Source organism: Beauveria bassiana (genome assembly GCF_000280675.1).
Source record: "Beauveria bassiana ARSEF 2860 unplaced genomic scaffold BBA_S00005, whole genome shotgun sequence".
Taxonomy (NCBI): Eukaryota; Fungi; Ascomycota; class Sordariomycetes; order Hypocreales; family Cordycipitaceae; genus Beauveria; species Beauveria bassiana.
This window is the reverse complement of record NW_007930840.1, coordinates 84,490-111,979: the sequence shown is the minus strand read 5'-3', so window position 1 is coordinate 111,979 and position 27,490 is coordinate 84,490. Positions and strand designations below refer to the sequence as shown.

At 53.5% G+C, this 27,490-nt stretch overlaps 7 protein-coding genes across 7 annotated transcripts; 2 read left to right on the top strand and 5 right to left on the bottom strand.

Annotated features, from left to right (window-relative positions):
* Positions 1–484: 484 nt before the first annotated feature.
* BBA_02337 (ELL-associated factor) lies at positions 485–1,607 on the bottom strand (the record flags this gene model as incomplete). Its single annotated transcript, XM_008597434.1, has 2 exons — positions 485–1,434; positions 1,505–1,607. The coding sequence occupies 2 exons, from the start codon at positions 1,605–1,607 to the stop codon at positions 485–487; spliced, it is 1,053 nt and encodes a 350-aa protein (XP_008595656.1).
* A 1,140-nt stretch (positions 1,608–2,747) lies between these two features.
* Positions 2,748–4,561, bottom strand: BBA_02336 (fumarate hydratase; the record flags this gene model as incomplete). Its single annotated transcript, XM_008597433.1, has 3 exons — positions 2,748–2,937; positions 2,995–4,018; positions 4,177–4,561. The coding sequence occupies 3 exons, from the start codon at positions 4,559–4,561 to the stop codon at positions 2,748–2,750; spliced, it is 1,599 nt and encodes a 532-aa protein (XP_008595655.1).
* A 1,765-nt stretch (positions 4,562–6,326) lies between these two features.
* Positions 6,327–8,050, top strand: BBA_02335 (Cytochrome P450 CYP584E2; the record flags this gene model as incomplete). The annotated part of the gene is made up of 3 exons (XM_008597432.1): positions 6,327–7,488; positions 7,557–7,777; positions 7,847–8,050. The coding sequence occupies 3 exons, from the start codon at positions 6,327–6,329 to the stop codon at positions 8,048–8,050; spliced, it is 1,587 nt and encodes a 528-aa protein (XP_008595654.1).
* A 204-nt stretch (positions 8,051–8,254) lies between these two features.
* Positions 8,255–15,779, bottom strand: BBA_02334 (phosphatidylinositol 3; the record flags this gene model as incomplete). The annotated part of the gene is made up of 5 exons (XM_008597431.1): positions 8,255–11,443; positions 11,495–14,099; positions 14,151–14,434; positions 14,488–15,140; positions 15,197–15,779. 5 exons carry the CDS (start codon positions 15,777–15,779, stop codon positions 8,255–8,257), a joined length of 7,314 nt encoding a protein of 2,437 aa, XP_008595653.1.
* A 466-nt stretch (positions 15,780–16,245) lies between these two features.
* On the bottom strand, positions 16,246–18,405 carry BBA_02333 (carbamoyl-phosphate synthase subunit L; the record flags this gene model as incomplete). The annotated part of the gene is made up of 1 exon (XM_008597430.1): positions 16,246–18,405. One exon carries the CDS (start codon positions 18,403–18,405, stop codon positions 16,246–16,248), a length of 2,160 nt encoding a protein of 719 aa, XP_008595652.1.
* Positions 18,406–19,462: 1,057 nt separating this feature from the next.
* BBA_02332 (pyridoxamine 5'-phosphate oxidase) lies at positions 19,463–20,273 on the top strand (the record flags this gene model as incomplete). The annotated part of the gene is made up of 3 exons (XM_008597429.1): positions 19,463–19,570; positions 19,647–19,821; positions 19,882–20,273. The coding sequence occupies 3 exons, from the start codon at positions 19,463–19,465 to the stop codon at positions 20,271–20,273; spliced, it is 675 nt and encodes a 224-aa protein (XP_008595651.1).
* A 450-nt stretch (positions 20,274–20,723) lies between these two features.
* Positions 20,724–22,490, bottom strand: BBA_02331 (membrane transporter; the record flags this gene model as incomplete). The annotated part of the gene is made up of 3 exons (XM_008597428.1): positions 20,724–20,790; positions 20,844–22,155; positions 22,226–22,490. The coding sequence occupies 3 exons, from the start codon at positions 22,488–22,490 to the stop codon at positions 20,724–20,726; spliced, it is 1,644 nt and encodes a 547-aa protein (XP_008595650.1).
* Between the last annotated feature and the right edge of the window lie 5,000 nt (positions 22,491–27,490).

The following is a 27,490-nucleotide window of genomic DNA, read 5'->3' as shown; positions in this document are numbered from 1 at the left end:
TTTCCTTGTTCATAGACATTCACGCGCTGGACTCGGAAATAGACGGGATAGACTTGGAGTAAATAGATCAATTCGCTTTTCGCTTATTTCCCAAATCCTCAACGCCCAACTAAATATCATCAAAGCTCCTGTTCAATGTAAATCCTTCTAAATCTCCCTCTTTCCGCATGCTGCTTCAATGTATGCAGCCGCTCTAAACTCTTCGCCGTGGAGCCGGCCGCCCCGGAATTCGCAGAAATGGTACCTTCGGTGCAAATCACCAAGGACCTGGTATGTGACTTCGGCGTCTTTCCGCCGTTCTGCCAATGGAGCCTGCTCGAGAGAAAGCAGTTTCTAGCAATGTGTACTTTGGCACAATGACCTTTGTCAGCCTACATGGCGCCGCACCGACCTTGATCGATAGACGCAGGCGTTGGCGATCGTGCCAGCCGAGCGCAAGCAGCGACATGGACAGAGGTAACGAGGTAACTCTTTGAAAAACACCTCAATCTTCCTCACTAATTTCGCTCTCATCGTTGTGGCCGCTCTCTTCTTGGCTGTTGGCCAGGTCCTCAAACGCAATCTCCATTTCCTTTTCCAGGTCCGCCTCGAGGTCCACCGTCCCGTCGTCCGCGTTGCCGTCTTCGTCAGGGCCGCTGCCCGCCTCCTCGTCGTGTTCCTCGTCATCGGCCGCGTGGCCATTTTGCTTGTTGACGGGACTCGGCAGCTTGAAGTCGACGTCCACCTCGTCGTCGCTCTCCCCATCGGCATCATCGGCCTCGGACTCACGCTGGTTCATATAGTCGTCGAAGCGGCGCTGCGTCGGGAACGCGGGCGAAAAGTCGTTATGCTTGGCGGCGCGCGCGGCCGCTGGCGGGCCCTCGGGGTACTCAATCATTAGGCCCCCGTCGTCGTCATCATCGTCATCTTCGTCGTCATCATCATCGGCGGCCTGCTTCTTGGACTTGCTGGACGGTTGGGGAGTAGCAGCCTCGGCGACGGGCATGGCGAGATTCTTGGGCGGCTTCTTCTCGACTTTGCGCTTCGTCTGTGTACTGTTGCTACTCGCAGGCTTGGGCGCCGAAGACGACCTGCTGCTCGCTGCGCTTCTCGGCGCGGGGACCTTTACGTTGATGGAGTCGTGGGCGGGACTATCCTCGACTTGCAGGTGGGGGAAGCGACGACTCAGCTCCTCCGGGCTCTCACTGCCCGGCATGCGTGTGATGTTCATGTTGAATGTCGAATCGACCTTGTCAAGGACAAACGCCTGCCGGGCGGGATCAAAGTACAGCACGTACTGGTCGTCGTCTGTGCTGCGGGGTCCCGTGAAAGCGTAGCTGTCGTCGTCATCGTCTGTATATGTAAGATTGTACGAGGACGTCTTGCCCGGGATGGACGGCTTTAGGCGAGCGCGTTCGGGAGCGTCTGGTGAGGAGAGTGCCGGCTTGTGGTTATCTTTGTCCAAGGAAAACACCTCGTTAGCACAAACAGAATTGCCAAGGCGGCTAGAATAGCCACAACATACAGCGGACTCCAGTAAAGACCTCGTTGGGATCGTCATTGGTTAGAGTGTCGCCCAAGATGACTGGGTACTTTCCCGTCACGGTAGGGTCGATAAGAGCAGCCATGGCGAGACGGCGCGCGGTCGGGCTGCGCGGGGGATGTTGGGGCAAAGAAATGCCTGTGCCAAGAGTGATGGCTGCTCGCCGCTGCTTCTCAGTGATTTGTTGAAAGACAGTCTGTGTTCGCAAAGGTGGGTTCGTGTAGCCGGGAGAGGCAATGGCGCTTGCAGTGCACTTGTAGATGCAAAAGGTCGGCAAGGATGAAAGTGTAGATGAAGGTTTGAAATTGGGACAAGGACAGTTGTTAGCGCGGAGCCTTAAACTCGGATCATGGCGCACTGAACTATTGGAGAGTGACAACCTGTGGAGTGGGTGGGACGAGGCGTCGCTATTAGGTAGTTAGCGCCGGCAACAAGAGGATCCTGAAATGTAAACTTTAAGTGTGTAAAAAGTAAGACGGAGACGGGAAAAGATCATCTTTATACCAGTCAGTATCTGATTTGTGCGATGCTTCTCGTCGCTAGGCTGTCCTTGGTGCTAAATCTGTCCTTTGACTTCCGGGTGTGCCCAACTGTAACTATAGGTCTATCTGACGTTGTGCTACCTCGTATTCCTTCTGTGTATCTCGAATTGAGCCATTTTCTAGCTCATCTGACCATGATCAAACCAATAAATCGATTCGTGCTCGCTTCCTGTGAAAAATGATTCGACCAGTGAGCGACACTGTAGCACACAAATATGGAATAACGCCGCCGAAGCAAACCAATCACAACTGGCCCGGTTGGCTAAGTGGTATAGCGTCTCACTAGTATTCGATACGGTGAAATGAGAAGATCATGAGTTCGATTCTCATACTGGGCATTCTTTTTGCATCATGTTGCTCTTTTTGACATTTGAGATGTCGGCTTCTACTCGAGAGATATCTTGTTGCTGTTTAAAACCATCTAGGAAATCATGACCACGCCAACAAGATCAGACGAATCCGTCGCCAACAGACTCAACTGGAGGATGCTAGATTCGTCGCGCGATCATCGAGTTAGGCCGGCAGTTGTCTTTTATGGCGTGTCTTGATACCGAGACACACAATTTATGAGGATGCCGTTATTTTATTTATTTCTATGCCGTAAACGCCATCAATGTTCTAGGGTCGCAATGCTCATTCGCTCGCTATCAGTACACAACTCTCCACCGCCCACAGCACACCATCTACTGCTTGTACTCGCTGGGAACGACCATGAGTTCGGGCTTAACAAGCGTGTCAAACTCTTCCGAGGTCAAGGCTTGGAGTTCCATGGCGCTCTCCTTCAGGGTGAGGCCCTTCTTGTGCGCATTCTTGGCTACCTTGCTGGCCATGTCGTAGCCAATCTTGGGGTTGAGGCAAGTGACAAGCATGAGACTGTTTCGCAGTTGTTAGTTTCGTAGTTTCTTGCGAGAAAGAGTGAGAAGCACTTACGACTCCTTCATAATGCTGGCAATCTTGGCCTCGTTGGCCTGGAGGCCAGCGACCAGGTTTTTCTCAAACGAGCGCATGCCGTCCGCAAGGATGCGAGAGCTGTGGAGGAGATTGCGGATGATGAGGGGCTTGTAGACGTTGAGCTCAAACTGGCCGTTCATGCCGCCAATGGTGGTGGCGACGTTATTGCCCATGACCTGAGCGCAAACCATGGTGAGGGCCTCGCACTGGGTGGGGTTGACCTTGCCGGGCATGATACTGCTACCGGGCTCGTTCTCGGGCAGGATGAGCTCGCCGAGACCGCAGCGAGGACCGCTGCCGAGGTAGCGAATGTCCTGAGCAATCTTGGTGAGGGAGGTGGCGAGGGTGTTGAGGCTGCCGTGAGCCTGGACAATGGCGTCGTGGGCGGCGAGGGCCTCGAACTTGTTGGGGGCCGTCTTGAACTCGGTGCCGGTCATGTTGGACACCTCCTCGGCAATGGCCTCGGCGAAGCCCTTGAAGGTATTGATGCCGGTGCCGACGGCAGTGCCGCCCTGCGCGAGCAGACGGAGGTCGGTCAAAGAAGCCTCGACGCGCTTGATGCCAAAGTCGAGCTGAGCGACGTAGCCAGAGAACTCTTGGGCGAGGGTCAGAGGCGTCGCGTCTTGCAGATGAGTGCGGCCAATCTTGATGATACCGCGGGTGTCAAAGGCGTCGACCTTGGCTTGAAGGGCGGCGCGAAGGCTGCGCAGGGCGGGAAGGAGCTCGCCTTCGAGGTCGAGGACGGCGGCAATGTGCATGACGGTGGGGAAGGTGTCGTTGGAGGAGGCGCTGCGGTTGACGTGGTCGTTGGGGTGAACAGGCGACTTGCTGCCCATTTTGCCGCCGAGAATCTCAATGGCGCGGTTGGAGATGACCTCGTTGGCGTTCATGTTGGACTGGGTGCCGGAGCCGGTCTGCCAGACGACGAGGGGGAAGTGGTCCATGAGCTTGCCATCGGCCACCTCTTTGGCGGCCTGCTGAATGGCCTGGCCAATCTTGGGGTCTACGCCGTGTTAGTATTCATTCGAGAGTGCAATGCGCGCGTGGTGGTATAGGTTCGGCGCATGCGGCTTTTTTCGGGCAGCGACGGAGCCTGCGCCGGTGGAGGCCGGAGCAGCCCGAGGAGCCGGAGGGAGTAGGAGGTAGGAAAAAAGAACGCACCAAGACCGTAGCGCATGTTGACGGTGGCAGCAGCGCCCTTTAAGATACCAAAGGCCTTGATGATGGGGGGCGGCATGCGATCCTGAGGCTGATTGATGCGAAAGTTCTCGAGGGATCGTTCGGTCTGGGCGCCCCAGTACTTGTCGCTAGGAACTTGGATCTCGCCAAAGGCGTCGCTTTCGGAGCGGGTAGAAGCCATTCTGAGGGTGGTGGTGCGGAAACCTCGTTGTTGGAGGGAAGAGAGAGAATGGTTCGAGGCGAGCTGCGGGGGAACAATGGCAGCAGGTCTGCATGTGGGCGCGGTGGCTGCAGCTGCGAGTCTGGAGTAGCTCCGCGACGAGGCCAATCCCGTGGCTGCAAGTCGGCGGCTAGTCGCTCGTAGCATGGTTGGTTTAATGGTAGGAGGGAGAGGAGAATATGGGGGAAAGAAGAGAGGAGAAGGTTGCGAAACGCTGCAATGGCAAGACGCCGACAATTAGAGAGCGGTTGTATGATGGGGGCAAACGTAACAAAGGATGCGACAATTTTTTTATTCCTGTTTGATGAAGGAGCTAATCTGACGGACCCTGGAGATAATATTTGGCTCAGGCAACAAAGAGACCCACACTACTGTAGTAATTCAGTGATGTACGTGAACTTGTAAGCAGAAAAATCCGTGCAAAATTCGACGCAGTAGGGAGACCTTGAATATATTATATAATGTATATATATTCAAGAAAAAAAAAATCGTGCGTGGAAATCATTTAGATTTCCAGGCGCCAATGTAACTTTTTCAACGGCGAGGCATTGTCTGAAAAAGGGCGTTGCGAAGATTAGCTAATGAAGAGGCGTGAATAAGCGGGGTCAATATCGGCGGATTGTTCCGATAGGTAGTTACATAGTTGAGCAAAAGATGAAAGGAAGAATTTGAGAAAATCGTCATTTCCGTGGAATGATCGAGATAGCCTTACTCTGTCATGTAGTCCTTGGCATTGTCAGAAGTTCCAACGAAGGCAACATTGTCGTTACAGGCCCGATCTGTGCCCTAACACTACTTGGCACGCTGGCTAAGGGGTGCAAACGCCTGCAAGGCTACTGGCCTTTGTGGCGGCGCCAAGTAAGTAGATAGTCTTTGGTTCGATTTACACATTGACAAAATTCCCCTCAGTACGTGCCAGTTAGGCACAGGCGCATCAATCGGAATCGGAAAAAACAGGTGAGCCACACTCGGGTAACAAACTCGGTATTTACTCGACAGGGTCACATCGCAGTACCAAGACAGCGTCACCTCGATGAATTTTTTTTTTAAAAAAAAAAAAAAAAAAAAAACTTCGATCACTATAACAGATGCACCAGCACGACCAGTTATACCGATTTGCATGATCCGTACTTGGTGACAACTGCAACTCTGCCTTTTGTGGCGCCGAGTGCCTCTATGTGGCGTCCAGCGCTGAGTCTCTCTGTGGCGTGGAGTATTGATCCAATCCGTGTTGCTCTTACATGCCATACACTGCACCAAAGAAGCGCGAGTAGAGCGCAAAGTCATTGTGCTGCCGCTTACTAGAGTCTTCATCTTGATTCATCATTGCCATCACTCAATTGACGACACAGTCTGTTGGTTACACCAGTCAAGATTCCATATCCGAAGCTGACGCTCTAATACATGTTGCGATGCAATCAGTCCAGGCATTCTGCAAGTCACCCTCCATATCTGGAGCAGGTGCCACACTACGAACATGACCTTTTAAATAGTCCACCAAATGATTGGAAGACGAACAAGCCACTCACAGCGCCTCAGCGATGCCCGCCCGCGCAGTTCGACCTCTCGCCACACGAGTGACTTGACCGCTTGACCGCCCACGTCATCTAGCCAAGGTTCACAACAAGGTCAAGCCCATCTCAAGACACATAACGGGTGACGTCGCCCATCAATGGCACCGTGCCGCTCGCAACCGCCATGAATGTAGGGGGGGGGGCTTTTCCCGATGGATGAATCTCGGCCGTGTCTCATATTTCTCCGTCACGCGGCCGTCAGTTTACAAATACCTCCATCGCCTGGGGGTTGAATGCCTACTGAGCTTCCACCATCAAGTCAGTTGCTTGCCCAGAGAGCAGCGCTGTTGCTATTGAGACACACCCGACCACATCACAGCCCAGCAAGCTAACCCAGCATGGCTCTCGGCCAACTTGCCCCCACCGTCGCCGTCCTCAGCGATCATCCCGTCCGGGACCTCATCCTTCTAAGCCTCATCGCTGTCCTCGGCTACCCCATATTTCGTCATCTAATTGCCTGGCGAGCTCTCGGCCGGGCCTACGCTCTGCACGACTGCGAGCGTCCGGCCGCATACCCGCACAAGGATCCCCTCTTTGGCTTCGACGCGATACTCGCCAACATTGCCGCCGCGCGCAATCACCGCTTCACGGCGAGCGAGTTGCAGCGCTTTCAGGACATAGGCGCCGATACCTACTACACATGGATCCAGGGTCGCCAGATCGTCGTCACCAGGGACCCCGACAATGTCCGCTGCATACTCGGCACCAACTGCAAGGACTACTCCATCGGTGGGCGTAGGGCCTTGTTCGGGCGCTTCCTCGGCAACGGCATCTTTGTCTCCGAGGGCGAGGAATGGGTACGCTCGCGTGCACGCCTGCGCCGCAACTTTTCCAGGGAGCAGGTCGCCGATCTCGCCATGCTCGAGCGCCACGTCGCGAAGTTGTTCCAGGTGCTGCCCGGCGACGACCAGCCCAACGCCGTCGTCGACCTGCAGGACTGCTTTTTGCGCTTCACAACCGACTCGTCCAGTGAGTTCCTCTTTGGCCACTCCACAGACACCCTCGTGCGGCCTTCGGCCCGCGACGTCGCGTTTGGCGAGGCCTTTACCCTTTCCCTCGACATCATTACGCAAAAGATGCGTCGCGGTCCGCTGAACCGCTTCTATCCCAAGGATCCCCGCGAAGACAGCGCGTTCCAGATTGTCCGCGACTACGTCCGCGCCTTTGTGGACGAGGCCGCGGCGTTGCGCGAAAAGAAGACGGCGGATGGTGAATTGCTCGAGGGGCACGAGGATGCCGGCCCCGAGCATCGCTATCTAATTCTCAGAGAACTCGTCAGGGACTTTGACGACAAGGAGCGCATTTGCGACGAGCTCATTAGCCTGATTACGGCGGGCCGTGACACCACGGCTAGTCTACTGAGCAGCGCCTTTCACGTCCTCTCGCGTAGACCTAACATCTGGCGCACGCTGCGCAACGAGATTCAGCACCTCAACGGCCACCCACCCAGCTACGAGCAGCTCCGCAATCTCAAATTCGTCAAGTATATCATCAACGAGAGTAAGCCGTAGACTTTGACACCCCCCCCCCTTACGGCAATGTATTCAAGACTAACCTGTCGATGCCAGCTCTTCGTCTCTATCCTCCCGTGTTTCGCAACGCCAGAAAAGCCGTCCGCGACACCATTCTCCCGACTGGCGGCGGCCCCAACGGCACCTCGCCCGTCTTCGTGCCCAAGGATACCGGCGTCGTCTACTCGGCCTGGGCCATGCACCGCCGCACCGACCTGTACGGGCCCGACGCTACCGAGTTCAACCCGGAGCGCTGGGCCACCCAGCGCCACGGATGGGTACGTCTGCTAACTATCCCTGCCCAGCTTTGGCCTGTTTCCAGCTAACCTCGTTTGCTACAAATACAGGATTACCTGCCGTTTGGCGGCGGTCCGCGCATATGCCTCGGCCAGCAATACGCGCTGACAGAGGCACTGTACGTCTTGGTCCGCATGGCGCAACAGTATGTGGCCGTGGAGACGGCTGACGATACGCCGTGGACGGAGCACATTTGCCTCACCCTCGCCATCAAAGATGGCGTCAACTGCAAGCTCACGCGTGCGAAAAACTAAAGACAGAATGCAAGAAGAAAAGCTGCAATGATCATGACTGCAAAATCCAAATTGATTCATAGCTATTCATATAATCAACGACAAATTCTAGTCCCTTAAACGCCACCTAATGTTGGGCTCCCCCCCTGATACTGCTCATATATCACGACAAAGCAAGAAACCCACACCGTCATGTAACAATATACACAAAATACCAACTAGCTCTCACAAAAACGGACACCATCCGATATACATGGCCGTCAAATTCCTCGGATCGACCGCCTGCTTAATCAGCTCCTCCACCTGACCCTCCACCGACAGCGGAATGCTCTCATTCGGGAGCAAGCCCTTGAGCTTTCTCTTTATGCTGTCCACGACGCTCTGCGGCTGCAGCCGCACCGCCGCATCACTCTTGCGCGCGCGCTTCTCCTTTTGCAGATCCAGCGTAGGATCATATATAAACGCTTCCAGAATCGTCATGAGCGTCTCCTCCTGCTGCCGCAGGATGCGCAGCGTCAGCTCCGACGATGCGCGAAACGGGCCCTCGTAGCCGTAAACGCCCATGGCGGCCACCATGTTGTGAGTGAGGCGAAACGGCACGCGCTCGGGCTTGGCAAACGTGAGGCCCTTGTCAAACAGGCAGTTAAAGTCGACGTGGAAGATGCCGCCGTTGCCCTCTTCCAGGTTGACGTTTTCGCCGTGCCGGTCGCCGAGCCCAAGCATCGTGCCCACCATGGACATGACGGCGCAGGAGCGCGTGTACCGCAGGCGCGCCGCGAACCACGCCGACGGGTTGGGGAACTGCTGCACGAACCACAGCGGCAACAGCGGCGGGAAGCGCCCGACCACGTCGTCGGTGAAGATGCGAATCTTGCTCTCCGACGTCGACGCCTCGTCCATGAGCTGCTTCAGCGCCATGTACTCGGGGTAAATCTTTTGCGACGCGTACAGTGTGAGCAGCGTATCGCGCATCGTCCTGATGCCCGGCACCCACTCGATGATGCCGCACTCTTCATTCAGCGGCACGACGGCGTAGGTGCGAATGTACAGCTGCCGCCGGCTCGACTCGGCGTCGCGCTTCAGCGACCGGTTAATTTGGCCGTTAAACTCCATCAGACGCTGGTCGGTGCGTAGGTCGTCCTTGGGCTTGATGAGCAGCATGTAGAGCTTGCCGTCGCTGCCGCGGGCCGTCAGGCGGCGCGGCTTGGCGAGCGAGCTCAGCACCAGCACGTCGTCCAGGAAGCAGTCAATCGTGACCACGTCGCGCGAAAACGGTCGATGGTCCTTGAAGTACTCGGACGCCGCGGGCAGCGCCGCCGTCAGCGTGCCCTCGACCGGCACGACCAACGGGCACGGCGTGCACTTGTGGTTGAAGCGCAGGTCGCGCGTCAGGCTTGCGTGCACAGTCTTGGTGCCCTGAAAGTCGCCATTGGTGCAGGCGAGGAGAAGCTGTTCGGCGAGCTTTTCCGCGTAGCGTATGAGCTGCTTGAGGTCATACGACGACCCCTCCACTCTCCTCGACGTGCTGCGAAGGGTCTGCAAGATTTGCATCCCTCGCGTCTTGCGCTCTCCTGTCTGCTTTGTAGTCATGACGCCAATCATGCTCCAAAGTGCCTGCTGCGGGTAGCTCTGCACGACCTTGCTGATGATGTGCGCGAGTCGCTCAAAGACGCTGGCATTGTGATGCGCGATGCGAGCAACAATCTGTGGCAGGGCCGAGTAGAAAATGTACGCGGGCAGCCTCTTGATGTACTTGTCGAGAAACGTGTGAAGCAGATTGAGCTGATCCGCGCGGCGCTTGTGAAGCTCGCGGGAGAGCGACGTCCTCCCTTCGGGGGCTTTGCCAATCTGGGCGCCCAAATCGAGCCACAGCGTTAATATTCTCGGCAAAGTCTGGTAGAGGTACTTTGTGCCAAATGTGAGAGACCTAAGATAATTCTCAATAACCAGCCTCGCAATCTCTCCAGTAACGTAGTTGTCGCTCTGATCATCAATTTTCAAGGGCTGCTCAGCTTCCAGAATCTTCTTGTAATAACGGCCAAGGTAGTAATGGCCCTTTTCCCACATGGAATGAGTCTTGGGCGGCTGCTGATACTTTTCACGCAGTGCCAATGCGTGTGTTTGTCCCGACGTATCAAGCCACTTGGCCAGGAGCAGCTGCGCACGCGCTGTTAGGAGCTTCTGATGGGGGCTGAGCTTACTAGAGCTTGCCGTGATCGAGACTCCCGTCTGCGTCATGAAGCGGTTGCGTTCAATTGCGCCTTGAAGCATCTGGATGGCCTGTCGACGATGCGAGTCTTTCCATAGTAGCTTTGCGTTTTCAATGGTTGCCGAGTCGTCTCCCAGTTGCGAGGCGTGTAGGACAGCATTGAAAGACTGGTGCGTAGCATCCGTCTTTCGGGCAAGGCGAGCACTGGTAAGCCAAAGTGCGGAAATGTCGAGATCGGTAAACTTTGGTCGTGTGAGCTCCATGGCCGCTCTTCGAATTCCGAGAATGTACTGCTTGTCATAGAAGTAGGCTCCAATAATGTCCAGCCGGTTATCTAGCAAGCCCAGGGCTTGTTTTCGATCATCCTCTCTGTCGGGTCTCAGATTAATAATTACCTCGAGATCAGCGAGGACGTGGCATTTGAGCAGAGAGTCGTGAGCTGCTTGCAGCGATGCTGTCGCAGACGTAGTCATTGCTGCTCCTATCTTCTCCCGCATTCCCTGCACTGTTTGGTTAAGACCCGAGTGCGCCTTGTTCTTGTAAAGCGATGAGAAGATTGATGCGAGGGACATATTGAAGTCCTGAGCTAGGTCGCCTTGAAATTTTTCAACAAACTTGCCGAGACTTTCCCAACGACCAGTAACCCAAGCGGCTTCGACCGCATATGGCATGATTTTGACATCACTTGGCGAATCTGTAAACATTGATTCGACATGATTGAGAAGCACGTCGTATTGGCCCGCTTGCTTCAAGCAGCTGAGCAACTCGATTTGCACATCGACATTATCTGGCTTCTCTGCCAACTGGATTTCATACCACGTTTGCGCAGCCGTCCACCGGCCTGCTTTCTTGTGGCCTAAAATTTGCTGATTGATGTCCAGTGCATGAAGATGAGCCGAGATACCTTCCAAGCCATCCGGCTCATCTATATTGGCATAAATGTCTTGCAGTCGCTGCAGCATGCGGTCGCGGTCGCCGGGCTCTCGTTTATGTTGCTCCATTTTCTGAACATGCTGCTCCAGATGGAACAAGGCGCGCGCATACTCATTGCAGTCAGTCGCGCGCTGCGAGATGAGTTCAGCAGAGATGTTGTCCAGAATAGCCTGGATGTTGGCAACTTGTTCCTTAGCCTCGCTCGACAGTTTGCCTGAGGATTTCTTGCTGTGCACCCAGCGCATTGCGTAGTCAATAACCCGAAATACAGCCTACAGGATCAGTTGGTAAGCAATGATTTCCTCAAGTCTAGATCCACTTACATGGCAGTAGCGCTTGAATTCTTCCTTTTCAGTATACGAGGCGTCCTCCGATGGACTGTGCTCCAGGATGCTGGTAAGCTCATGGAGAATTTGATCCTTGTCATGGTTTGTACTTTTCGATCCAAGAAGAACATGGAGAACAAGGTACGGCAGCAGGAATTCGGCCGTTGACAAGTCCTTGACTCGAATAACACGCGACAACGGCTCGAAAAGCATATCGGCATGAGGGTGTTGCCCGTTTCGCAGGAGCTCAATGACAAAAGACCGAAGCCAGTTGCCGTAGGGCTTTGCAGGGTTGAAAATGGGGTATTCCACTTTGACCGGCAACATGGGAGCTACCATGTACTTGGAAGTGAGGAAAGGAGTGACTACTTCGCGCACGTTCTCCGGCAGCGCAATCCATTTGCGGTAAATGTCGTTGCCGGCGACACCTCCAGTGTTTTGCATCGCAATGGCGGCCTTGATCTCGAACCTATCCAGTAGCTCCTGCATGGCAAAACACAGGAATCCTTGAAGGCGAGTGTCGGTTGCGGAAAGGAAAGCCGGTACCAGAATCTCTTCCAAGAGAAACAGCGCAAAGTCGGTTGTCTCTGGGAAGCTTTCAAAGTTGTTCAAGACCACGATAGACCGCTGCTCGCGGACCGTTTCAACTTGGTTCGAGTCCAGACAACCTATCAGGCCCATCGACTCGACGCAGAGACGGCTGATACTTCCGTGAATATTATTGTACTTGCAAGCGCAATCCAACAAAGCACGCATGAGGACTGTCACGACATTTTCCGTCTGAGTAACGTTGGAGGTGTAGAGCGCGCTCTGGTTGGCACGAAGATATGGTACAAGCTCATATAGGGCTTGCTGTACAACACCGGAATTTTCATGGCGAAGTCTTCTGGCAAAAATCGGGAGTAGCTCTTCAGGAAGGAGCTTGGGCCGAAGAGCTTGTAGCTTTGTTTCCAGCTTGGCCAGTGCTGAGATGCCCTCAAAAGAGGGCAAGCTGCTAATGTTAGTCTGAACAATGGCCCCGTGGTGATCCAACAGGAACGACACAATGGCACAGGCCGTCTCGATTGAAGATGGACTGAAACTTGACCAATAGTATTTGACAATGAAAAACGTCGTCTCCAGAAGTGCCTCGACATCCTCCTCTCCAAAGTTCATCAGCATGGATGCCCAGCAAGATAGCGAAATATCCCTGAGAGAATCCTGTGCCAGGGCTGCGAGTAGACAGGCAGATATTTGCGGGCGCGCGATGCGTGCATGTGACTGGCAAAGGTTGATCATTTCGTCCAAGGCGCGAATGCAGTTGCGCTGTTCCAGTTCACCAGGGTGCATTGTCGCTGGGTCGTTGATCACATCTGTCAGGCGAGCCATCAAACCGAGGATATGTGATTGCAGAAACCTGCCAATGATGTTCCCTTTTTGAAGCTTCTTGGTCTCAGGGTTCGCACTCAAAATGCTCGTTGCCATCCAACGAAGAGCTTCAGTTATGATTTGCTTTCTTGCGCCATCTGCTTGTCCGGCAGCCTTCAAGAGCTCAATCGCAATCATGACAGGTTCAATTTGCAGCAATTCAACAATAGGCCGGTCATGCAGATGAAGACCAACGTCATTCAATCGCGTTCTGACGAAACTTTCAATATCGTCAGTTTCTTGAATCATGAGAAGTGACAGGATGGCAGCCAGGTTTGAATTATCCATCAGTGGTTGCCAGCCCATATTCTCTTGTCGTGCCTCGGCAAACTTTTGAATCACTTCTGTGCGCTTGTCCAAGACCAGCCACGGAAGCGCGTGCGTTTGGATGAGCAGCAGCAGTTCATTTATAGATAGTTGCAGAAGCTCTGCTATCGCTCTGCTCCTCTGCGGTCTGTGAACCATGTCTTTTGTCGCCATGTAGGCTAGGCTTTTCCAATAAGGTTCGAGCAAGCGGCGTGGCGTGGTGCTGCGCGAATCGGCTAAATTTAAAAGCTCGTTGAATGCGACAGCAGCTTCAAAAGTGTTACTGCTGCCAAGATACTCGAGCAACTTGATCAGGACAAGATTGAGCTCATTTTCTGGCATGACTCGGCCAAGCTGTCCCCAAACTAGAATTCGAGATTCGACAAGGTGTGCCTGATCGTTGTCCGAAACCGAACGTAGCAAAGCAATCGTGTTCTTACGATTCCTCGAAAGTAAGCTGTCGTCAATGTAAGGTGTCGCCTTTGGTGGCATAAAGGTAACAATTACTCTGCCCGCTGCGATGCGCAGCTCTCGTATGGAGCTGTTTAACGATTGCAGGCACCACTGGCCTAGGGCAGAGGTTTCCAAGTTGAGAGCAGTAGCATCTTCGCAATGGAGAAGAACTCGGCGCAAAGCAAGCATCGCGGCGACTCGCGGCCGGCGGGACTCCAGAAAGTTGGACCGATGGCTGAGTTCGGCAAATATAGAACGGATAATAGTCTTGATATCATGCGCCTGCACGTTTTCTCGAAGAACAGCTTTGCCAGAGCAAATGGCACACTCATTTTCGGCTAGGTCATAGAGCTGATTATCTAGAACACAGCACAACTTTGACATCATGTCAATAGCTAGACAATTCATGGCATCATTCGATGCAGCCATCGCGTTTCTGTCATGTGTTGGTCAATTGTTCAAATGCTTCAGAGACAAGACGACTTACAGTATAAGAGTCGAATCAAGTACTCTCTCCTGCGCAGGTGCAGCTAGCTCCAGTGCGGCGTATAAATTTTTGATTGCCTGTGAGGTAGCATCCCTGTCTGACAGCTCATTCAATTTTCTTCTTTTAGTAGAGTTGCCGTGTGCAGTCGGTTGTTCATGTACTAGACGCATGCTTGCCACGGAACGTCTTAGTTCTGCGTCTTGAAACAACGACGGATGCGTTGCGGAAGGCAAAGTCTGAAGCCGATCATGGTTGACAACTTCACGTAAAAGAACACCACATCTCTATTATTCGTCAGCGATGTTTCTAATCAGCATAGAAATCCATGCTTCCTTACCCAAACGTCAGTTTCTTCTCCGAGCGCAGGATATTGCGCCGGTAAAAGAGAAAGCTCGTTGACTAGCTTCGATGCCACCAGGCGACTGACTGTGGGCAACTGCAGAGCCGCTTGAGCAATCGCAACCAGCGCAAGACAGTAACTGGCTCTGGCCGCATCACCACCGGCATCCGCTTTGGCTAATTCTTCAGGCGCAGACACCATCTCGCTGCACAGCAAGACGAGCGTCGTGCATACCTTGTTCTTCGTGGCCGTCGCAACAGCATGGTCGCCTTTGGTTGCCTTGGCCACATCTACAGCCATGCCAATCAATGGCAAAGGCGATCTCTTCTCGTCGCCCTCGAGTCTCTTTTGCGCCGACCAGAGGTCCAGCCACGAATCAAGGAGCCAGGGTCCAATCTCCGACATGGGCGCAATGGAGGAAAACGCAGAATCTTGGCAAATCAGGGGATAAGCAAGAACTCGCGCCAGGCTATGCGCCTGCCGTAATACTTGGCGCGCGCGCCTGATGTGATATATAAGCGAGACGGATGGCGTCGCACTCGGTCCTCCCAGCACTTGGTCCAGAACGTGGACCAGCGGCAATTCTATATCAGTCGATGCGTTCGTTTTCGCGAGATTTATCGCAGGCGATTGTAACTTCTCAATGAGGCCTACCATGACCACCATGTTAGCCAATATTCGCACTAAGCACCGCGCCAGCACTCACCCGTCAAGCAACCACGGTAATACACCGTCAGCGGCCCCGTCATGGGCCATAGTTTCGATACCCTCGCAACTGTCAGCAGCAAATACTGCAGAAACCCCTCAATCGCACTCTCCAGCTCCTCGCATTCCGGGTGGCCCAGCATGCGGAGCCACCTCGGCAGCAGCCACACCCAGAGGGGCTCGGCGCCGCGGAACAGCAACCCGTGCGTCGCCGACGCGTAGCACAGCACAGCCGGCGTCTCGTTGATGGTGAAGCGCAAAAAGGTGAGCGCCTTGAGCGCCTCGGTGCGCACGTGCGGCCAGTTGAGCAGCGGGTCGTCGAGGCGCACGGCGTCGAGCACCACGCGGCAGTAGACGTAGACGAGCATGTGGTTGTGCTCGGTGCGCTGCGCCGGCGTCCGCAGAAGCTCCGGCTGGTCCTTGAAGCGCTGAATCACGGCGAAAAGCCCTTTGAGCTCGGCGTTGTCGTCGGACCGCGCCGACCTCGATGAGGCGGATATGTTCTCGACGAGCTGCGCAGCGAGGGTCGATGGGGGCGGGCCGCCGCCGCCGCCGAGGCCGCCTATATCTGGGAGGGGGGCCATCTTGTGTGGCTAAATCGTTGCCATCTCTCCATCACCGGGGTTGTTGTGGAAATCTGTTTCAAAAGCTTTGTGTATGTAATTCTTCGGGCATTGATGTTGTAGCAACATAATCCTAGGAGTGACCAACATCTGCCACTATTTTGTGGTGGGTCGCGGGCGACGCGACGACCACACCTTGAAGCGGTGCCAGGCAACGCGCAGTCACGTGTAGAAGATAAAGTGCTTCTCATACGGCCAGTATCGCTCACAATAGCACTTGTAAAAGGCAGACAGGTGAGCTGGTCTTTGCAGTTGTATCATAATTTGCATTCCTTCTTCTAAATGTGAAAAATTCCTGCAAAGCATCTAACTTTGCCATAAATCGTCCCAAATAGAAACCTATATACACGCATGCAGAATGCCCTCAAACGCCATAGTTTAGTCTTGACATGTTATCTTCTTGTTTGCGCTTGAATTTTTTTCTCCACTACTCCTCTGCCTTGGCATCTTCCTCAAATAAAACAAGGATTGTGCCAGCCTTGCAGATATCACCCTCCTTGTGGGCTAGCTTCTTGATGACACCATCCTGGGGTGAGCGGATAACAGTCTCCATCTTCATGGACTCAATGACGACAAGAGGGGTGCCCTTCCTGACAGTCTGACCCTCTTCAACCTCGTTCTTGAGAATCTTGCAGGGCATGGGAGCGGCGACAGAGGCGGAAACCTCCTTGAGGCCGAGAGCTTTTTCGTACCATTGGGGCGGCAGAAGAGACAGCTCCGTCTTGACACCATGTTGGAAGATCGTCACCTTTGTGTCGATGTCATCCTCCTTGGGAACGACGGTAGAGTGGATACGCTCGTGAGAGAAGAGCGAATTGACCTTGGTAACAGCACCTTCGGTGGTGCGCTTGGTGGAGACGTCGGTAAAGACCTCGGGGACCTCCTGTCCCTTGCGGCTGATGGAAATAGTATAGAGATCATGTCCCGTCTGCGCGACGCTGGCCTCGACAACCTCGCCCTCATTGGCGCTGTAGCCGTCAAGGACCTTGAAAGCAAGCTTGCGCTCGCTGGTACTGTTGGGGGCACCGAACCCGAGAGAGACGCCGTGGGGCCCGGGTTCATTGGCCTGGAAGCTCAGCACACCAAGAGCGGCCTGGGCAAAGACTTCACCCTTGATTTGACGGGGCTTGAAAAGCTCATCTCTCCATTTATCAATAAATCCAGTCTCGACATCACCCTCGATGAAAGCAGGGGACTCGCAGAGACGCTTCAGAAACTCGACGTTGGTGCTGAGACCGACAATCTCAAATTTGCGGAGAGCGGCGGCCAGCTTGGCAATGGCAGTCTCGCGAGTGTCAGCACGGACAATCAGCTTGGCAATCATGCCATCGTAAGCCTCGGAAACCACACTACCAGAACCGAAGCCCCAGTCTAGCCGCACATCCTCGTCCGCCTTGAGGCTCTCGGCCAGCACGGCGTGGACGAGCTTCCCGGAATCCGGCATGAATCCCTTTTCAGGGTTTTCGGCGTAGACACGAGCCTCGATGGCGGCACCGCGCTGGGCCATTTGCTCCTCAACCTGGGCCTGGTCAAGAGGGAGCTTCTCACCAGCAGCAATACGGAATTGCCACTCAACCAGGTCCACACCAGTGACCATCTCTGTGACGGGGTGCTCGACTTGCAGACGGGTATTCATCTCCATAAAGTAAAACTTGCCGCTGTCTTTGTCAAGAATAAATTCGACAGTGCCGGCGCCGACGTAGCCGACCGCCGAAGCTGCCATGCGGGCCTTGTTCCAGAGGTCCTGTTGGGTTGCATGGTCCAGATCGGGAGCGGGAGACTCTTCCAGCACTTTTTGATGTCTGCGCTGAACACTGCAGTCACGCTCGCCGAGGGCAACAGTGTTGCCATGCTTGTCCGCAAAGACTTGGACCTCGACGTGGCGAGGGCGGACAATGTATTTCTCGACCAGCATGACCTCACCACCCTCACCAAAGGAAGCCTTGGCTTCAGCACGGGCACTCTTGAGCTGGGTCATGAACTCATCCTCGGTCATGACAATGCGCATACCCTTACCACCACCGCCGCGGACACTCTTGAGCAGCACGGGAAAGGTGACGTTTCTGGCGTGCTCCAGGAGCTGCTGCTCACCCTGATCAGAGCCATGGTAGCCGGGAACACAGGGAACGTTGGCGGCATTCATAATCTCCTTGGACCGGGCCTTGTCGCCCATGTCAGACATGGCTGAGGGGGGCGGGCCGATAAAGACGATGCCCTCCTGCTCGCAGCGCTCGGCAAACTTGGGATTCTCGGACAAGAATCCGTAGCCGGGGTGCAGTGCTTGAATTCCATTTTTCTTGGCAAGGGTAATGATCTTCTCGCCGTCAAGGTAGCCCTTGGCAGGGCCGAGGCCGAGGGACTGGAAGCCAGAGGAGGCGTGCCACGAATTGGCGTCGACATCTGTGTAGACGGTGGTGGCGCGTATGCCCATGCGCTCGGCCGTCTTATTGATTCGGATGGCAATCTCGCCACGGTTGGCAATCAAAACAGACTGGATGGCGGTCGTCTTGAGGACGCCAGAGGCGGTGGAAGCATATCGAGGGAGGGGCCGCAGCGCGAGACGGCGATTAGCCCTTAGGGAACGCATGGCTCGGTTTGTGATGGTAAACAGAGGAGAGATAGAAAATGAACGCAGAGGTCTGGCTCTAGAAACCAAAAACAGAGACCACCAGAAAAGGCACGCGATACAATTGCCGAGGGGGTTCTCAGTCAATGACTTGTATGGAAGGAGTAAAAAAGTGAGAAACGAAAATAAGATCTAGAGAGTCGAAGACGCCGTCCGCGACCAGCAACACAGAAGCTACCTACAGGCAGCTAAAGCCGTCCGTGGGGAGCCGAAAGTAGCCGGTTACAGTCGGCGGCCTAGGGTCGTGTGACGTCTAGGTGCCTACTGATTACCTACCTAGGCAAGGGGGTGACAAAAAAGCTGGCCCATTCTTGCAAGGCGTCCGCATAATACTTAAACAAAAGGCTTAAAGAATAGTAAATAATAGAAAATTAATAAAAGTTCATAAAAGACATGAAAGATAATTTAGGTACTAAACTTTAATCTAGTCTTTATTTTTACTTAATAAACATTTTCTAGGGTTTATTAAGAATTATTTAAATATAGGCAGCTAAACTTCGGTACTCTCGTTATGGGCCTTTTTTTTTGTCACCCGCGTGCTAGGTACTAAACAAGCTGGTGCTGGACCAAAAATGCGCTGGGCCGCCCTGTGCCGCGCCCGGTAACCCGCTACAATTCTTACCCCAGACTGGGGACATGTAGTGCTGACCTGAGCGCAAATTAGATCTCGAATATAAATAGAAAACTCTTAGCATGGAATGCTACGTTGAAATTTATTTGGCGGTTCTGCTTAGCCTTTATAAAGTAAAATGCCCTACCGTAGATATCGTCTAGAAGCCGCTGCACCAGCCACTAACTACCTAGGTAGGTATTGACCTACCTAGCCACTGCTCCTCTCACCCGCGCCTTAGGTATTTGCATATCCATCTGCGATAGGCTTAGCTGCTAGCGGGGTCATCGTCCCATCTGCCATCCCAGCTTCTTCACCTGCACCTAGCCGATTCAGCAAATCTGACATTGGCCAGCAGCGCGCATCACCACCTTCTCCCGACGGCTCAAGACTTAGTCCTCTAGAGCAATGGACAAGATTCCCCTCAACTACGAGGCCTCAGAAGGCGACACCAACAAACAAGTCACCAGCACGCTCCCCCAAGAGGTTGTCCAGTGCTTGGAAAATGCCCGATTTGTACGTTCAAAACCTCGAGCCCACCTCGTACCTGGACAGCAGGCTAATGGTAGACTGTTGCTCCATTCACGAACAGCTGCATCTCGCGACTTGCACCGATAACGTGCCCCAAGTATCCCTGATGAACTACACCTACCTCCCGTCGTCGCCGCACTCGTCCGCTCCCGTCATCGTCATGACTACGAACCCCGCCTCTCGCAAAACCACAAACATCATCGCCAACCCCAACGTTTCCTTGCTCGTCCATGACTGTTAGCCAACCCCCTCTCCCCATCAGAATTTGCTTCCAACGTGTACTGATCCCTTTGCAGGGGTCTCCCACCGCCCTCACGGCCGCCGCCCCTCTGGCGGCTCCCCGGATCCTGCGCCTCCCTCCAGTCTTGCGAACCTGCTCCTCAGCCTCAACAGCTCTGCCATGTCCAGCATTAGCGCCACCATAGGAGGTGCCGCGCGCTTGGCCCCCACGGGCTCTGAAGAGGAAAAGTTTTACGTTGCCCAGCACCTCGAAAACAATACATTCGAGGACGGCGGCGCCCTCTTCACGCCCGCCGCCCAGGGTGAGGCCGACACGAGCCGCTTCGTCGCGGGGGAGGACGTGCGCGTCATTGTCGTTGACATCAACACCGTGCGAATCAGCGACTTCAAGGGCAACGTTAGGGACTGGGCGCTGGTCCCGACACAGGCAGTCAATGGGAACGTTTAGGAAATTTGCCTTTATGGGATTATTATATCATTGTACACGGCGCACAGGCGGTTCTGCAACTTCATGCTATTCGTGTATGGGTGAAGAACTGGAAAGTATAGGACACGGGTTTGAGTTTCATGTCGATTCGCATTTTTTCATTCTGTTAGGTGTTCCAGTTGAAGCAATTTGGCCAGGCCCAGATAGCAAATGTACCCGGGGAACGTGAGAGAAGAAGAAGAAATAGCATCAACGTGTCAAGTTGCTGTCAAACGAAAAGCAAAAACTATCCGTGTTCCCAAGGCGAACATGTAGCAGCCATTTACTAGGCTCAATTTGCACTTTTCAAATACAATGATAGCTCCAAAACGCCAAAGGGAAATCAGCCCAGGTAGGTCACATGCAAACAAAAAAGAAAAATGACAATAATGTCACAGAACGCTGGTACAATTGAAGATGCATATCCTGAGCTTACAAGCGAGCCCACTCGATGACCTCGAGTGCCAGCATGACAAGCATGAGCGTGGAGGGGAGAATCCTAATCAATTGTTAGTTGATGCTGCAGATTTGGGGAGCATTGGAATTACGAACCAGATGACGTAGCTCTGGAAGAGCAGACGACCCATAGTCTTCTCATAGACATTGTTGATCTGGCAAATTTGGGCCAACTGAAGTGCGCTGGGGGCACCCACGAGGAGAAAGCAGACAATGACAAAGATTGGGTCGTCGAGAATGCTGACGTTGACATACTTAGCCAGCAGGGCCAGAATCGGCGTCATGATTATGGTGGGGAGGAGCATGCGGCTCAGCAGCGACGCAATCAGGAGCTTTGTGCCGATTTCCTCCTCCTCCATGTCGATGCTGTCGGGATTGGCCATGGTGTTGCGGGCCAAGTTAGCGCCAAGGACGACCAGGATGAGGGGAACAGCAACGCCACCACTAGATTGGATAGCGCTAGTGACACTGTTCTTAACAAAAGAGCCTTCCTCAAAGAAGAGACGCTGAAGTGTCGGGATGGAAGCAACCAAAACGGCAATCAACATGGCCCAGAGAGGAGGGTTCATAAAGTCCCAGAGGAAGTTGATGAACTTGAGGCCAACATTGCTAAGGCCTGAGACGGCGGACTGGATAGGGCGGGGAAGGGACCTATAGACGCGGAGGCGGGTGCTGTTGATGCCCGCGACGATGCGTGCCTGAGTCTTGTGAATGCGCAGCCGGGCTTTGCCTAAAACACTCGTGGGTGCCTCATCTTCCTGCTCTCTGCGCTCCACGCTGGGAATAGCGGAAAAGTCGGGCTGTTGGTGTCCGTTGGGAAGCTGTTTCTTCGGTATACCTTCATCATCGGACGATCCATCAACAGAGGCACGAGAAGTACCGCCTACGGGAGTGTGGCCTGGTGGATTGTAGTGGTCGCTCCCATCGGCCTCGTCTTCGGTATCACCCTCGAGGCCTTCGATGAGGAGAGGGGCTTGGGCAACATCGTCACGGAATTGACCCTCTTCGGCGCGCTCGTCATTATACTCGAGATATCGCTCTTTGGGGGCCAAAAGTACGTGGTATCCCCAGCTCCATCGGACGAGCTGGCCGAGCTGCTGGAAAATTAGGAGGTAAAGGATGCCCCGCGCGCCGACTTCGTCATCATTATCGCCAGGTATCCTATCCCAATGTAGACCGGCGATGGTCTGGGAAAGGGAAAGCACGAGAGAGATGGGCAACGAGTTGGAGTTGCCAAAGACGCCCATGGCAATGACAAAGTTGGAAGCGCGACGGTTGAATCGGAACAGCTTAGCGACAACGACAGCGACGGTCCAGGAGACGAGGGTCTGAACAACGAAGATGGCGGGGATGATGGCGAGATCGCTCAGCTTCTCGGCGCTCAGCTGAGAGGCGAGCTTGGTAAAGACTGCAAGATAAGGGGCCGTCAGCTACGAGATACACGTGGTAAGGCGAGTTCGGGACGCGTTTGAACATACTCAGGCATGGTGTGAAGAGCGAGACGTTGAGATTGGCGAGAAACTTTTGCTTATCGGCGTCGAATTGGCCGAGTCGTGCAATAATATAGCCAGGCAAACTGACGCAGACGACTTCTAGAACGGCCTCGAATACGAGGAGGCAGAGGTGGGAAAGTGACGGCGATGACGAGCCACCACCTTGGGTGAAGACCTTGAGGGGCAGCTCGTATGCATCGGTAGCCAACTGGGCGAGCCTGTACGGCGATGGCGCGGCAATCGTGTCCATGTAGCAAATAAGAGTGATGACGCGTAGCGATTAATGTCGAATGAGACTCGACGACGAGAAAAAGTAGAGATGTTCCTGGGGAGGAAAAATGAAAGGTCTGGTGTGAGGGCAAGCAAGAGGGTGCAACAGAGAGATGAAGCGGCGAGAGGAGCGTAATAAAGGGAAGGAAATAGAAAAAGCAGGGTTGGAAAACTGGAGATGAGACAAGCGGCGTGGTCGAAGCGGCGAAGCCAGGCGGGAGCAAGCCTGAAGTGCGCAAGAAAAATAACCTTAAGTGGAACCGCGCAGCCAGATGCGACACCAAGGCGACACTGAGGCGAGGCGACATCAATGGCGACACGCTTGCACCAGCCGCACCAACGCCATCACCTCTCCCTCTACGAAGGCAGCGCCACCTACTAGCTGAGCTAATCAGTTCTACTAGTCTCGCCATCGCACTGATGGAAAAAGATAACCATCGAGGCCAGCCTGTTCCAGCCAGTCGAAGGATTGTGGGCGCCACTAGGTGTATGGCGGAGGCCTGCTGCTGCGACGCTTCCAGTGTTGACGGCGCCTGTGTACGACTCGCTTAATTTTTCCATCATGGTCATTTTATCTTTTGCTAATCAATACTTGCAGTATTCAAAGAAATAAGAAAACACCTATTCCCACAGGCGCAAATAAGTCGCCGCCAACCTCAAACGACCCAGGCTCCGTCACTGACCACAGTCCACAAGTGGCTCTCGCACCATTGTCACGAATGGCTGCCAAGAATTAGCACAATATCACGCAAAATGAACCGTCAACCTGTGACCTTTGTCGAATGAACAGGCCACAGATCCACGTTTGCGCGAACGATTGAAACAAGGGGTGGCAAGAGAAGCAGCACCAGCGCGGGACCCTGCTGGTTTCGCCGTCAATAAATCACACTGCCAACTGCACATTGGCGGTCCCTGCTGCAGCCTACTGCGGCCGTATTGCGTGCAAAGAGGCAGCCCATTTCCGTCCGCTCCTCCTCTATGTATCCGTATCTTGTCAATATTATATTCCCTTGTCCGCAATTCCCACGTTGTATTCGCCCACTTTCAACGTGGACCGCGAATATGACTCGCCAGCGCAGCTTGCCAGGATCGCCCACAATTTGACAAGGGGGAGGGGCGATGTGGCAGCCAAGACTCCAAGGCGATGAGACGCAAGCCACCACCTACGCAGTCCATGATGGCACCCAAGTCGCCAAGCACCGTAAGCCAATCGGTGGAGCCCATTCGCACATGAGCTTCTAGTTAGTGCCAGCCACCGAGAACAGCAACCTGTCTTTCCCCAGAACCCGAGAAGCAGGACCAAAGGAAGATGGGAGGAAGCTGAGAAACTTATCTTACACACGAAAGAAATTAATTGGTCCAGAAACCCACCGCACAATGCAGCGTTTCGACTCGCTCAGCAGCTGCTAGCCTGCCATAGTTAGATCTGCCGCATATTACGCACGCTGCAGATGGCTTTCTAATATTGTCAGGTCTGTTACTTTCGAGTGTTGTCTGCAGCTTGCAGGCCACTTATTCCGACGAGGCTTGCCTATTGCAGCCGCAATTTCTCTTGGCTGCGGGCAATGTGTGGTAACGGCAACTCTTGCCGATCGATAAGCGGCCAGGGAAAAAAAACATCGTCACAGTTGAAAAGGCGCTAAGAAAATCTACTCGTATTTGTTATTAGTGCATTGTCGTTGCAGCCCAATTCCAAGCTCGACAGCTGTGTCGAGCTCAGCATGGGCTTCGCATCTAGACATGTGCGAGACGGCCAATAAAGTCGCTCCATGCAGGCTGGCGGGCTGAAATGCAGCCAACTCGCCTCGGGCAGGCAACAGCCAGAGCAGCGTACCAGTAAAAGCTATGTTCACCCTGACTCAATCTTCATCACGTTTGGACTCTGGAATTATGTCAAGTCGCAGCTGGACGCCTTCAGAACCAATCATCTTGCTGCCTTGTTCGATGCGCTATTTTGGCCTTCCAACGCGACGGGTTTGCGGGGAAAGGCTACGCCTGATTCGATGCTCGTTTTTTCAGCACGCATTTGGTATTTATGGTGCGCCGAACAATAACTAATTTGAAAAGGAGCGTTCGTGGAGGGATCGGCAGCATTGATTCTAGCCAAGCTCGTCACATCGCATCGCTTTGAAAGCCGCATGCTGGTGGTGTACAACCCAACACAAAATCAAAAAAGCTTTGCCAGGATATCAAGACACCAAAAACAAGAATCGGTTCAGATAAAGGACGAAAGAGGTCGCCACTGCGAAGAAAGCTGCACGAAGCGGCAGTCATCCCGCCAAGCTCACCACACGCACACTGATTGATAGGCGAGACATGCAGCCGTGTTAATGCCAGGCTTGGCGTTGGCCCCCGCCGCCGCCATCTATATCATTCTGCAGCATATTCGTCCAAGATGAGCGTTATATTGCCTATTCCCGCCGTGCCGCCCAGCCAGCCCTCCCGTCTGGCCCCCTTGCCCCCGTGCGAGACTTGGCTACTTGTGGTGTGGACTGTACAAGGATACGAATCTGCGCTGGGCAGCTGGAGATTGTCAAGCGGAGTCTTATCACCAAACAGCGAACCAATTCACACCTGCTCATCAAGTCATCTATCGAGTTAAAGCTTGAAAGAAGATACAGACCTAGGACCAGGCACTGACTGTATCGAGATCGCGCCCAAAGATACCCCCTCCATGGCGAGAAGGCGCCCACATTGATGGCAAAGCTTGGCACAACTGAATCGACCTTACCCCGCCATTTCTGGCGGCCTCTCGCATGATGTGTTCCTTTCGTCACTTTGAGTCAGTGACACTTGCGGTCTGTTCCCAAGCAAGTTTGTTTTTAAGCGTGAAATGTCGTATGCTGGATGCCAGGCACCGGCCTCGAGCGACATGGCTGGTGCGGCTGCGCAGCTCGGACCTGGCCGTGCTAGGGCACACCATCATTGCCATCCTAGAAGAGGGAGCGGCGGTAGTTGGCGGCTTTTTGAATCATATCTATTTCGACCTACACGCAAAACAATGTTTCCCACGGATCGGGCATGATAGCATGTGCACATGGCACGGTTCCCGATATAAAGGGCGGGTGGATCTGGACTGTGTTGCGGCGACGTCGTTGTACTTCGTAGGGACTGCAAGGGCGCTGCATTGTACTGGTCTGCTCAATTGCGCAATTTCAATCAACGGCGTCCATTCGTCATTCGATAATTGACGCATTCTCCCGTCGTTTTCCTTGTTATTCTCATGTGGCATTGGCGGCCTTGGCTGTGCAGGACAGTCAGCATTTTACCGTAGCAGTGCGTTTGAGCAACAGAGGTTGACATTGCAGCAAGACATGCAGTGCCTCATGTATAGTAGAAAGTATCGTAGACTGTGCATCTTGACTCTGGGAGAATAAAGAAGGATCGGTAGAGGAGCATTGATTTGTCTAGATATTGGACATCTTGCGCCGTAGTATCGAGAAATGTACATTACCATGTATGTGACCTTTTGTGGGAAGTTCACGAAAAAGGGCCGCACCCGTCTGCATCGGTCGCTGCCAGTATGTTAATGCAGCTTGAGCATGCCATCAATCATATTTTTATCCGGCAGGCCTTGAGGGGAGTTTCCGAGATGGTCTGGAGCCACCCATCACCCACGCTCGTTGACGGGTACTTACATCACCCCGCCCCGACGATATTACAAACTGTTATTAAGGGACATTTTTTCTTATCTATTCAATCTCGCCGCAAATGAAATGTTGCTACAGATGTGCTTGGTTCGCTCCGTAATGGCATGTTTATAGACATGGACGCGGAAGCTGGAACATGGCTTCTCTCTGATATTACTGCCGTCACCAGGGTGCGCGGCAGTGTACATATTTGACAGTGCTCCGATTTGTACAGCAAGCTTTTACCGACTATCAGTGGTGATGTTGCCGCGATTTCCTTGGCGACAGCGTGTCGCTCTCCGTAGCCGTATTTGATGGACCAGATTTGATGCGTTGACTGCGACTCGAGGACTTGCTGCACAATCTTGTAAGAGGGGTCTGGGAGGAGGAAGTCTGCATGCCAGGCCATGCTTCCCCAAATACGCGTGTGCTCTGTGGGAAAATCCAAGTCACACGGTAATTGTCTTGGATCAAGTGGCTGTTCCTTGGCATACCAGTACATAATACACCAAGACTTGCATGGCAAACACGGGGTCTATCCGAGCCATGAACAGTAAATGGACAAGAAGTTTCGGTTCATGCAGCTTTCGGCTGGCATTATCCCGACTGTGACATGGTTGCTTGGCTAGTTGGCTAGGTAGGTAGTGACGACACGATGGCAATAGTACGGGCGATGATGCAATTTTGCCCAACGTTGCACATCGTGTCAGACAAGAGATCCCACTGTTTACGGAAGATGAAAAGACATGATCTATCACCGAAAGGATGAACATTTGTGCACGCGATGACGCAGTGGATAGCTGCGATGGACATGGGATTACTGAAAAGGGAGAGCCCGCTGTAGACCAAATCAAATATAACAGTGAAAGGGCAAAAGTCTATGATTGAATGGGCATGCAGGCTGAGGTCAAGCATGCGATACGAAAGAGAGCGAAGTGACTTGTTTGAGTGGCGTGTTGTTGGTGAGGGCAGCCTCGTACAAGGAAATTGCAGGATGAGCCATGTCCCACATGAGGCTTGTGAAAGTTTTGCAGTGGCTGAAGAGTGCGTGGCTGACGCTGGAGCACACGCAGAGGGAGATATGTGTGTGTAGTTGAGTACTCCGTACTTTGTATGTATGTATTCTTTTATGTAGAAACATTTATTGACACCGGGCTGATTCCCAAGAAGGGCAAGGGGGGCCTGACAGGTCCTAAAATGGTCTAATTTGGAATTACAAGAATATTATCCTGGTTACAGTTCGTCGGAAGTTCGTGGAGCAGGCAGATTGAGATGTTGGATGAGTCTGAATGTCTGAGCCAAATGTCTGAGCTGAAAGCTTGTGAACTTCTCTTCAACGTTTTACAGTGAA